At 53.4% G+C, this 12,725-nt stretch overlaps 1 protein-coding gene across 1 annotated transcript; it reads right to left on the bottom strand.

Moving 5' to 3' along the window:
• Positions 1-6,556: 6,556 nt before the first annotated feature.
• On the bottom strand, positions 6,557-11,179 carry LOC117653355 (gustatory receptor for sugar taste 64e-like). The gene is made up of 5 exons (XM_034398984.1): positions 10,998-11,179; positions 9,404-9,591; positions 8,255-8,414; positions 8,082-8,171; positions 6,557-6,667 (listed from the first exon to the last, which is right to left on the bottom strand). The coding sequence occupies exons 2-5, from the start codon at positions 9,409-9,411 to the stop codon at positions 6,578-6,580; spliced, it is 348 nt and encodes a 115-aa protein (XP_034254875.1). The 5' UTR covers positions 9,412-9,591; positions 10,998-11,179; the 3' UTR covers positions 6,557-6,577.
• Positions 11,180-12,725: the final 1,546 nt, after the last annotated feature.

Genomic DNA, 12,725 nt, shown 5'->3' with positions numbered 1-12,725 from the left:
CTGCACCCGCCGTGGCCAGCTTTTAAACAAAGGATAAAGACCGGCGTGCCCGGAGCAGTTTTACAATTCCCGCCGTATGTTGATGACTCCGCGCGTCTCCAGGACTCCTGCTGGACTTGGCACGCGGGATTTCTGGTTGTGTGACGCGCCGCGGCGTCACCGCGGGGAAGTACCATCCCGTGGGACGCACAGTGGGCCAGACGACCGTGGAGGCGGACAAAACTCTGGACGCGTTTCGAGCTCCAGAGACGGTAAATGGGACTCGAACCGAACGTGTGACCCCACCAATGGATTGCTCTCCGAACGAGGAATCCATTGGTGGGGTCACACGTTCGGTTCGAGGCCTGTTTAGCGACGCTGGAGATCAAAACGCGTCTAAAGTTTTGGCCGACTTCACGGTCTTCTGGCCCACTGTGGGACGGTGTTGTGTCGCTGTCTCTCTCGCACCGCCACGCGACACGTCACGGAGTGCGAGAGAGACAGCGCGACGACGGCACGTTCGGTTCGGAATCAGCCTGCAGTGTGCATGCGTGGTGCACCGTGCACCGCACGCACGGGCGAACCTGTCTGCTCACATGAATGACAGCGCAGCCGTGTCGCGTGCTTCTAAACAGCGCCTGTGCTCGTCGCTCTGTCTCTCTCGCACTCACGGAGCGCCTCGTTGGTGTGCGAGAGAGACAGAGCGACGATAGCCACTGTCGGCGGTCCGGGTTCGGCCTAGCTAAAGAAGTGTGCTAACGACTGTTGATACACCGCGCTGTATCTCAGCCGGATGCCGGATGCTGGGCCGAAACGACCAAACTTCTTCGCCGGGCTATCTTGAACTATCCACCTGGACGGTGGGCAAGCTAACCAACTATACCAGTGATTCAGTTTTGATTTATCTCGAGAATGCATGCATCTTGATGAGCAGGCCAGGCCCAACCGAAACACATCATGGAAATATGCATGCAGACGATGCGCTGTGATTTTTTTCCCACCGCGACTCCCCCCCCCCCCCCTCGCTGCCCGTCTGCTGGTCGCTAACGGGAGTCGCGCCGGTGACTAAAACCGATGAGGTGCGTGCCTTTCTTTAGGAGTCGTTGATTCGCAGTCAGGCGCGGCACACTGATTCCGAGAGTCGTTTTCGTCGCTCTGCCTCCCTCGCACTCTTCGGGCGTCCCGCGTAGGTGCGAGAGAGACAGAGCGACGAAAGCGACTCTCGGAATCAGTCTGCTGCTTTACATACGACGCGCGGCCCGGCCCGCCCATCCCATCGCGCAGGGCGACGGGACGCTAGGCGGAGGACTCACAGTGGGCCAGACGACCGTGGAGGCGGCCAAAACTCTAGACGCGTTTTGAGCTCCGGAGACGGCAAATGGGACTCGAACCGAACGTGTGACCCCACCAATGGATTGCTCTTCGAACGAGGAATCCATTGATGAGGTCACACGTTCGGTTCGAGTCTTAGCGACGCTGGAGCTCAAAAACGCGTCTAGCATTTTGGCCGCCTCCACACGGTCGTCTGGCCCACTGTGGGACTGCGGCGGCCCTCCTCAAAAAACGTTCCCACCGTCGTCGCGCCGACGTGTTTTTCCAGAATGCACCCAATGAGGCATCCAGCGAGCCGCGGGGCCGATCCGTTGCCGCGGCGGAGGAGCGAGCGGCGTCGCCCAGAGCCGCGCCGCGCCGCGACGCCATCTGTTTCCGCCGCGAAGCCGCGACCCGGAGCCGCGCGCTGCGGTGCGGGCTGATTCCGAGAGCCGTTGTCGTCGCTCTGTCTCTCTCGCACCCAGACGGGACGCCCCGTGAGTGCGAGAGAGACAGAGCGACGAAAACGACTCTCGGAATCAGCCCACTGGAGCGCGGCTGGCTGAGCGATGAGGAGAAGTGCCTCGCGGCGCGGTTCCGGCGCGCGCTCATTTGTACGGCCTGGTTGTCTTGTTGGCGTTCGAGCACGTCCCGCGCCGCGTCGTCTTCGTCCCCGTGCCCCCAAATCTCTTTTTCAATCATTTTTATCCCGCACTGTAGAAAAAATCCACGGGAAAAGGTACAGGCACAGTCTGGTAGACGATTCGCCTGGTAGCACCGTACCTCAGCCAGTACGGCTTTTGAGGTACGGATTACGGTTTTTCATAACATGGGCTCCTATGGGAAGCACGGTTTTTGGGTACGGTTGTACTGTACACCGTGAGGTACGGTCTAGCCGTACCTTTTTCCTTGAAATGTACGGCTTTTTAAACAGTGCGAACGCTGCAATCTGAAAGGTGAGGGAAAAGAATGGGGCTGAAAAAAAACAGAGCAATTGCTCAGCAAATTCGACAGTGTGTTCAGAACACTCTTCAGAGTGTGCTCAGATGAGTGCACACCAGTATCGGCGTGCGCGGAAGTTTTGAAGGAAATGGGAATGGGGTCAAGCCGGGTCAAGCCACGTTTTTTAAGGTGGAATTTTTTGAAGGTGGAATGTTCTGTAATTTGCCTGCCCTGCAAACGTCTGTCTGGTGTGGGGGAGCGGGAGGACTATGACCCCCTGACCTCTGCGACACACAAACTGGCAACAATACTTAATACAAATTAGCTTCGCAAGAAAACGAACATCAAGACATTTCAATTGTCCGACAAACAAAAACAACTTAAACATGTTCTGTAAACAAAAAACACGATGAAAATGAAGCAAAAAGGCGTAGATGTTCGGAGCGTTCGGTCGGCATTGTGTCCCTGAGACGCGGGAGGCATGCCACACGTCACGACGCATGGCACGGCACGGCACTGTGCGCCATGCCACGTCCTGGCACGCCCCGGTGGGGTTCAAAGCCCCCGGCGGGGCGGCAAGCCGAGGCAGCACCTCGATAATAACAAGGGGGCACACCCGCATTATATTCCTCTTCCTTCAGCCCGCCAAATTTTTACTTTTATTATTACATCTGTCGCCGCGCCGGCCGCGGTCGTTGCCTCTCGCCGGTAAAGTCGGTACAGTCGGCACAGTCACGCATCGAAGCGTGCGACGCGCGACGCGCCGTCAGCGCGTCATACAACCGGTCGCCGCTGCAAGGTGGTGGCCCACACTGATAATAGTGCGGCTATTTATAGTGAAGTGGGTCAGGAAGGCCACGGCGTCCGTGGCGGCGGTCCTAGTTCGAACCTTCAAGACCGCGCCGAAATTGCGTGTTCTTGTTCCCCGAAACCGAGTTTTCGGCTTCCGGTCTGAGGCGTCCCACAGTGGGCCGGAAGACCGGTGGAGGCGGCCAAAACTCTGGACTCGTTTTGAGCTCCAGAGTCGCTAAATAGGACTCGAACAGAACGTGTGACCCCACCAATGGATTGCTCTCCGAATGAGGAATCCATTGGTGGGGTCACACGTTCGGTTCGAGTCCAAATTAGCGACTCTGGAGCTCAAATCGCGTCTAAAGTTCTGGCCGCCTCCTCCGGTCTTTTGGCCCACTGCGCGTCCGCCCGTACGAGGATCGGGGTCCGGCGGCCCGGCCACGCCAGCACACGCCAGCCGGCAGAGCGGCTTCGGGAACTGAGTCCAGCTGGTGGACTTGTTGCCCTCGAGCAGCAGCAGGTTGCCGCAGAGGGCGTTCGCCGCACCGCCGCGCGGAAGGGCTAGCGTCCGAGTTGGACGGCGAGAGGAGGGGCAGCAGCAGCACAGTGGACCAGAAGACCGGCGCAGGCGGCCAAAACTCTAAACGCGTATTGAGCTCCAGGACCAGAATCGAACGTGTGACCCCACCAATGGATTCCTCGTTCGGAGAGCAATCCATTGATGGGGTCACACGTTCCATTCGAGTCCCATTCACCTACTCTGGAGCTCAAAACGCGTCCGGAATTTTGACCGCTGCCACCGGTCTTCCGGCCCACTGTGAGGCAGGCCTAGCCGGATCGCCATCAGCCCGGCCAGCATCATGACGCCAACTTTCATCAACTTGTTTATAAAGCCGTGCTGGGACTCTCTTTTTGTGTGCTCTACAAATCAAAGAGTGTACATGGTACGCTCTAACTGGAGCATGCCTGCGAGCACGCTCTAACTAGCGCATGCCTGCCAGGCATGCACTAACTAGTGCATACATGCCATGTACACGCTAACTGAAGCATACATTTACTGCATAAGGGATAGGGAGTTTTCTGCATCAGGAAGCGTGTACATGGCATGTATGCTCTAGTTAGTGCATGCTTGGCAGGCATGCGCTAGCTAGAGCGTGCTTGCAGGCATGCTCCAGTTAGAGCATACTATGTACACTCTTTGATTTGTAGAGTGTGCTTTCCTCTTTTCAGCCCGGTTCAAACTTTACTTTGTGTTTGCCCGGGCCTTCCGAAAAAAAAATCCGTCTATTCAATCATGCAGAGCTGCGAGTTGTAAAAGCTCTCGCCGGCAGCGGCGTTGGAGTGGCCGCGCCGGCCGCGCCCCGCGAGAATATTTCAGCCGGGATATTCATGGCGGGACATTTCTCTCGGAGAGAGAGACAGAGAGAGAGAGAGAGAGAGAGAGAGAGAGAGGAGAGAGAGAGAGAGAGAGAGAGACGCTGCCTGTCCGCGGCCTTGGCCGGAACCTTGGCCGGGCGTCGCGACGCGCCCCGAGGGTAGGCAGCCCAACCGGCAGCGGCGCGGCGGAGCGATATCGCCACTCGCCACCGAACCGCGCCCGAGGGCAGGCAGCCCAACCGGCAGCCCGGCGTGCCTCATGCCGCCGGCCCGGCACCACGGCGCCAGCCGCCTGTCCGCCCTGTGAGAGGAAGACAGAGCACCACACAGTGTGCCAGGAGGGCCAGAGGACCGCCTGCGAGGGGCAATGTACACGGGGTTCCTGGTTTTCCCAGGAACTCCCTGGAAATCGCCTATGTCTCTGCTGTAGGCCTGGGAAAACCAGGTACCGTCTCTACCGTGTAGCACCTTTTTCTTTCTTACAGGAGCAAAGTGTGGCCTTTCGGATACTTTCCCGGCGGATATCTTGAAGCCAAGGGGGGTTCAAATCGTCCTGTTTAGCCTGGTTTAGCGTGCCACTGGATCCACTACTGCAGAGAGTACAGGTACCGTGCGCGACGTCCGTGTCCGAAAAGGGCGCCGCTGTCTGCTCTGCTGAAATACAGCGATTCCTCTGCAGGACTCGGCACGCCACACGAGAAATTGGCGCCGTCAGTCCGCCGGCCGGAGTGCGGAGTGCGCGCCGCGCCCTGCAGCGGGCACACTGGCAGACAAAAGGGGGCGGCAAACGCGAGCGACAACTTCGCCGGGCCCCGACACCAACGGTTGTCTGGCACTTCGTCCACTTATGTGAACTGTCTGCGGGGGGCCACTCCACGCGGCGCTACTCCACCCGCAGACGCGAGTGGTCCCCCCCCCTTCTCCTTGCCCCCGGGGCGGCAGGGGCGGGCAGGGGTCAGGGAGGGCAGGGGACCTGTTCGCCAAGGTTGGGAGGGTCGTTGGGAGGCTGCGGGTGGTTGGAGAGGGTCGCAGTGTGGTGAGGCCGGCGAAAGCAGCCGCGGGTCGGAGGAGGTCGGCGCCGGACTGGAGGAAGCAGGGACACCGGCGAGGAGCATGATCCACAATGGATGACGGCCTGCCTGGAGGCGCGCCGCGCTGGCTCTAGAAAAAAACAGAGCACATCTGCGTCGCCTGGTTGCCCCCCCCCCCCCCCCCCCCCCCCCCCCCCCCACGCCTCGCAGCACCCTCTTACCGGGACGGAAGTCGGAAACGCCACCCCAGGGCAAAGGGAACACAATAAGAATGCCACAGGGAAGCGATCGAAAAAGACAACATAGAGGCGGTTGCGTTGTTTTAGGTTTTATTTGCTCCTTTTCCTGCCACCGTGATTGTTTTTCAGTTTTTTTTAGACGGGTGGAATGCACGTGAGGTAATAATGATAACAGCGAAGCTGCGCACAGTGGGCCAGAGGACCGGTGGAGGCGGCCAAAATTCTCGACTCGTTTTTGAGCACTAAGACTCGAATCGAGCGTGTGACCCCACCAATGGTTTCCTCGTTCGCAGAACAATCCATTGGTGGGGTCACACGTTCGGTTTGAGTCCCATTTAGCGACTCTGGAGCTGAAAACGCGTCTAGAATTTCGGCCGCGCCTCCTCCGTTCCTCTGGCCCACTGTTTGCTGCGCAGAGGAAGGAACGCCTGTGAATCGGAGGGTAGGCAACGCGCAGCGCAGGCCCGCGCAACGGGGCGGCCCACAGTGGGCCAGAAGACCGGCGCAGCGGCCAAAACTCCAGACGCGTTTTGAGCTCCAGAGTCACTAGGTAGCACTCGAAACGTTTGTGTGACCCCATCAATGGATTGCTCTCCGAACGAGGAATCCATTGGTGGGGTCACACGTTCGCTTCGAGTCCTGTTTAGCGACTCTGGAGCTCAAAACGCGTCTAGAGTTTTGGCCACTGCGCCGGTCTTCTGGCCCACTGTGCGGCCCGCCCTGCCGCCCGCAGGCGCTCCGGCCTCCACCCAAACCCACGCCGCACAATGATCGTGCAATGACAGAACGTCTTATTTTATTGTATTTTCATCACAGCTACGGAGAGATTCCATCGTGGAAAACAATAAAACGCGACTGTCTCACCCTCACTCAAAATTTAAAGTTGCCATGGAACAAATTCCCTTTTTAGGTCTGGACATGACTAGCCCTGGTGAGTTCCTCATGTCTGTCTCCCTGCATGAACAGCGTTTCGAGTGTCACAACAAAGCTGACAACCTGCGCGAAAAACAAAATTTTTAAGCAAGACAGCAGCGCTTGACGATGTTTGACTTGCTGCCTGCACATACTAAATGTTTTCGTACTTTTACTGTCGATAATTACCGAGGGGGTAACCACTCGCGTAATACCCTGTACACAAAAACCGTGTATTACGCGTAATACACGTGATCGTAATACCATTTTTGGGTCAAATGTGCCAAATCTTGGCATTTTAGGGCCGTAATACACGTGTAATACACCCGTAATACAGCGTAATACCGAGTAGTCTGTACACGATTTCGTGAAGTGTTTACCCCCTCGATAATTACACTGGTAAAACTAAAGCGTAACTCTATGCTTGAGTCAAGCATGAAGGTACGCTTGAAGATGTTACGCTTGAAATGAAGCATACTCTAATTCCCCCATGCATTTAGATAGGGGGAATCTTGACGGATGAGCCTGTCACGCTTGATTTCAAGCGTAACCTGATTATGCTTGAAAACAGAGGGTAATACTAACGCTTTAGTTTTCCTGGTGAATTGACATACTTGAGCGTATTTAAACTATGTACCAGGTGGGTCACGGACCCCGTGAGAAATGGTTACTATGCAACCCGCTCGGAGCCCTGCATCCGGGCTTGCCTATGCGGCAGTCGGCGGGCGAACGGGAGGACTAGGGGTGCCACCCGTCTTGCCCAGCCCCAGTTGTCGTTCCGCGGACACCTCGCGGCCGCGCGGCCGCCGCGAGGGCAGTCCGCGGATTCCGCGAGTCCTGCCGCGGGCTTCGCGAGTCCTCGCGGGCGTCCCGTGTCCTCGCGGCCTGCCCTCGCGAAACCCGTGAGAGGACTCGCGAAGTCCGCGAGAGGACTCGCGAGACCCGCGGCGGACTGCCCTCACGGAGGCTGCGAGGTGTCCGCGGAACGACAACTGGGGCTGGGCAAGACGGGTGGCACCCCTAGTCCTCCCGTTCGCCCGCCGACTGCCGCATAGGCAAGCCCGGATGCATGGCTCCGAGCGGGTTGCATAGTAACCATTTTTCACGGGGTCCGTGACCCACCTGGTACAATGTAAGACGTAAATTAGGGACAGCATTCAGCATTTCCATACTGTGATTAAGTAATTACGAAACCACTGGTAAAACTAAAGCGTAGTATTAACCTCTGTTTTCAAGCGTAAACAGAATACGCTTGTAATCAAGAGTAACAGGCTCATCCGCCAAGATTCCCTCTATCTAAATGCATGGCAGAATTTCCAGAGTACGCTTCATTTCAAGCGTAACGTCTTCAAGTGCAACTTCATGCTTGACTCAAGAATAGAGTTACGCTTTAGTTTTACCAGTGATTGTACCCAAATTTATGTACGAACTTGTACATAACTTACATATATGCACAAATATGGTAATAGTTAGGGTTAGTCCATGGGGTTTTGCATACCGAAATGATGAACGGGCGAGTGAGCTTGAAAATACCGAAGCCGGTCAGGGCGACTTCGTCGGTGCACACCTGCGTGCAAAACCGAAACACCTGCAGGACAGAGGAGGGGATTCAGCAAAACACTGCAGGGCGGCATCAGTCGGACGTTAACCGTTCTAAGGGAGAGTTTTTACCGAGTCAGAATAGCATTCCGCCGGAACGCTGAACAGCACAATTTTTAATTCGACCCATTCTTGGTGGACGTTTGTGGTCCAAAAGGACACGATGATCATCCTTGCCGCCACCGAGACCAAAGTTATGAGTTGTCCATCAGCTCCTCGTACCTGACGAAACCTGAGTGACAGCAGCGAAACCCTTCAGCGAACCCGGGAGAGCGTTGGTGGAAAGTTTTGGTTGTGGACATGATGCCGCCACACCAAGTGTCTTGGGGTGGAAGACTGGAGACTTTTTACATAACGCACAAGCAAAGTTCGTCAAAATATCCATAAAGTGCCGTCAATTGGACGCGTCCTAATAGAATAATCCTAACTGTCAGAGCAGATCCAAGACAATCCTACTGTTAGTACAGATTTAGAACTATCCTAACTGCAGAGCTATACCTAAAAGTGCTAATGAAGTATCTTCACTGCAAATCGGAGAATCTCGATGTATCTGAAATAAAATGTCCTCGTATTTATATAAGGATGAAACTTTCGACGTATCCCAGCAGAACAGGCGTATCTGTGGAGCGACCGCAAGAAAAGGGGGATCTGTTGGAGGCCCAAGAAGAAGGGCGGATCTGTTTTTGATACCACAAGAAAGGGCGGATCCAACTTTTTGGTCGGTTTTTTGAGTACTTTATCAAAATAATCCTTACTTTCTGAAACGTATTTTTAAACAAAAATCTCAAAATCGACCAAAAAGTTGGATCCGCCCTTTTTTGCGGTATCAAAAACAGATCCGCCCTTCTTCTTGGGCCTCCCACAGATCCGCCTTTTCTTGCGGTCGCTCCACAGATACGCCTGTTCTGCTGGGATACGTCGCTTTGTAACAAGCCCTTCGGCGAGTAATTTTGTGAAGTATGTTGGCGTCACGGACTTTGCGGAAACACCGCTGATCGCTGCTGATGTTCAGTAAGGATAGTTCTGAATTGACACGATTGTCTTGAATCTGCTCTGACAGTTAGGATTGTCTTGGATCTACCCTGGCAGTTAGGATTATTCTATTAGGACGCGTTGAATTCTCGAAGGTGTGTTGTAAAGAAGTCAGGAGCTCCTCCAAAACATAGAGAATTTTCACCATAACATGAAGGATCTTCACCACGACCTTTAGAGTGCACTCACCCCAACATCAAATGTAACAGGTTGCAGAGGTAAATGGCGTTCTGGGAAAAGCTGATGAAAACGAACGCCCCGGTCTTGTCGTCGACAAAGGCAACCAGGTCGATGAGGACCCCGTACGTCAGCCGGGCGTCTTCCCAAAACTCCTGCGTGGCTTTGCGCGAGCGAGGGCCGCGTCTCGAGTCGCCGTGCTGGATCAGGGTGCTTTGTTACTGTTGTAAACCTGCTGTCGTTTCCAAGATCTGCACTGCAAATCCGGTGGTAAGGTTGCTTGCCACAAAATTAGCAAGCAGTTTTGAATGCCAAAATACACTCCAAATCCAGCACTGAGAATGAATTGGTCACCACCATCACCCTTTAAATGGGTGATGCAACTTCGTTGCCCAAATTTTGGTGACGAAAAATTCATCACCCGAAATTTGGTAACAGGCGTTTGGTCGCCCAAATTTGGGTAACGCCGTCGGCGACGCTGTGAGGTTCCCGATGGCGTCCTTCCGGGGCCAGCACGATGACCGGAGGCCTCAACGCCACATTGGGTCATCGTGGTGGCCCCGGAAGAGCGTCATCGGGGACCTCACGGCGTCGCCGACGGCGTTACCCAAATTTGGGCGACGATTTTATGACTGCCCAAAATTTGGTCACCGCGGGCTCGTCACCCAAATTTGGGCAACGGTGCGTGCGTTACCCAATAAAAGGGCGATGGTGGTGACTCTTTCATTCTCAGTGAGGGTGTCTAGAAACTATACGCCTTAGGCGTATGCCACAGAAATGGAACTGCCTTAAGGCGCCTTGATTCTACACGCCAAAGGCGTATACCCCATTGAGCACCTTTTGCAGATAGAAGTTAGCATGTGAGCACCATTGGTCGAAGGAAAGGTGCGTGCATTGTACACACCCTGGATCATAGGCACTGAGCTCAACAGGACTCAAGGTGCGTAGAATGTAAACACCCTTTAAGGCCTCGGTAGGCATGGCCTCGGCCAAGGGCGGTGTTTGCATTCAACGCACCTAGAGTCCTGTTGAGCTCAGTGCCTATGATCCAGGGTGTGTGCAATGCACGCACCTTTCCTCGACCAATGGTGCTCACATGCTAACTTCTATCTGCAAAAGGTGCTCAATGGGGTATACGCCTTTGGCGTGTAGAATCAAGGCGCCTTAACACTCCAAATCCAGTGGCAAGTTTCCTCGCCACTGGAGTGGCGTCTTTTCCAAAGCGCCAAGATTTGGCGTTCCCATCCCTGGTTTCCGGATTCCACGCCAAATTTTGGCGTTCCACAGAGAGCGCCAAAATTTGGCGTTCCATTCCCCAGAGCACCACAGACCAGAACGCCAAAATTTGGCGCTGCAAAAGAAATGGAATAATTTGGCTTGGAAAGCAATACCCGTTCACAGAAAAATAAATGTGCATACAATAGTTTTCAGTGCTTAGGATCCCTAGTTCAAATCACAGCAATTATACTATGAAAAGTAGAACTGGACCAGTAAAATACAAGACCTGCATCTGTATTTTCAGGTTACGTGTCAATGCCGCTGACCAACTATTGAATCACTTTGGTTTGGCCAGCGATTCCTGAGACACTGGGAAAATGGTACTCACATCAACACAAAACGCTGGATATCACTGAGTCACTCTCTCTCTTGATAAGGGGTTGACACAGCAAGGGGTCTCAGTCCATTCTCAAACCAGGAAGACTTGAGCTAGCCTCAGAGCCCTAGCCTGGCCCTGCCGCATCACGCCGCTCCCTCTTCTAAATCTTCCACAGAACAACACTTGAATAGTTTTGAAATGGCCCGAGAGCACTCAGGCCTTTCGAAAGTACTGCGACACGATAAAACATGACAGACATAGACTATCATTGACCGTGGCGAACGAAATGCACACAAAAGTAACAATTTGAATGTTTCGTTTGTCTAAGAGGAGTAGCCATGTTTACTGTATTTATTGTTTAGCTTTTGTTGATTGCTTATGCGCACCAACCTGTTGAGTGCCAATAACATGTTATTCGCACTCGATATGTTATTTGCACTCGACAGTGCGAATAACATGTTATTCGCACTCAAAATGTTATTTGCACTCCAATGTTATTCGCACTCAACAGGTTGGTGCGCATAAGCAATCAACAAAAGCTGAACAATAAAAACAGTAAACATGGCTACTCCTCTTAGACAAACGAAACATTCATATTGTTACTTTTGTGTGCATTTCGTTCGCCACGGTCAACGATAGTCTATGTCTGTCATGTTTTATCGTGTCGCAGTACTTTCGAAAGGCCTGAGTGCTCTCGGGCCATTTCAAAACTATTCAAGTGTTGTTCTGTGGAAGATTTTGAAGAGGGAGCGGCGTGATGCGGCAGGGCCAGGCTAGGGCTCTGAGGCTAGCTCAAGTCTTCCTGGTTTGAGAATGGACTGAGACCCCTTGCTGTGTCAACCCCTTATCAAGAGAGAGAGTGACTCAGTGATATCCAGCGTTTTGTGTTGATGTGAGTACCATTTTCCCAGTGTCTCAGGAATCGCTGGCCAAACCAAAGTGATTCAATAGTTGGTCAGCGGCATTGACACGTAACCTGAAAATACAGATGCAGGTCTTGTATTTTACTGGTCCAGTTCTACTTTTCATAGTATAATTGCTGTGATTTGAACTAGGGATCCTAAGCACTGAAAACTATTGTATGCACATTTATTTTTCTGTGAACGGGTATTGCTTTCCAAGCCAAATTATTCCATTTCTTTTGCAGCGCCAAATTTTGGCGTTCTGGTCTGTGGTGCTCTGGGGAATGGAACGCCAAATTTTGGCGCTCTCTGTGGAACGCCAAAATTTGGCGTGGAATCCGGAAACCAGGGATGGGAACGCCAAATCTTGGCGCTTTGGAAAAGACGCCACTCCAGTGGCGAGGAAACTTGCCACTGGATTTGGAGTGAAGGCAGTTCCATTTCTGTGGCATACGCCTAAAGCGTATAGTTTCTAGACACCCTGGATTTGGAGTGTAGGGCAAGCTTTGGTCGGAATTCTTCGTAAGTATTTTCGGGCCAAGCTTGCGAATTTTCGGCATTCAAAATGGCTTGCCAATTTGTGGCAAGCAAACTGACCACCGGCTTTGCAGTGTGAACGTAGCTCACTGTGGTACTTCAATGGCCACTAAGACGTCTCAGTTGCCGATGCGCTTTCCGTTCAAATTTGTTCGTGACTTTTTGCACAGAGATGGGGATAGTTTTTCATTCAAATATCCTACGAAAAATTCGTTTCTACAAGAAATTGTAACGTCTCCTACAAAATTATACGTACAATTTTTAAGGTGAACTTCCAAGCTCACCTGCTGCACGGCCT

The sequence above is a fragment of the Thrips palmi genome, unplaced genomic scaffold (genome assembly GCF_012932325.1).
Source record: "Thrips palmi isolate BJ-2018 unplaced genomic scaffold, TpBJ-2018v1 HiC_scaffold_8, whole genome shotgun sequence".
Lineage (NCBI taxonomy): Eukaryota > Metazoa > Arthropoda > Insecta > Thysanoptera > Thripidae > Thrips > Thrips palmi.
The sequence above is the reverse complement of the archived record's forward strand: the minus strand, read 5'-3'. Positions and strand labels throughout refer to the sequence as shown.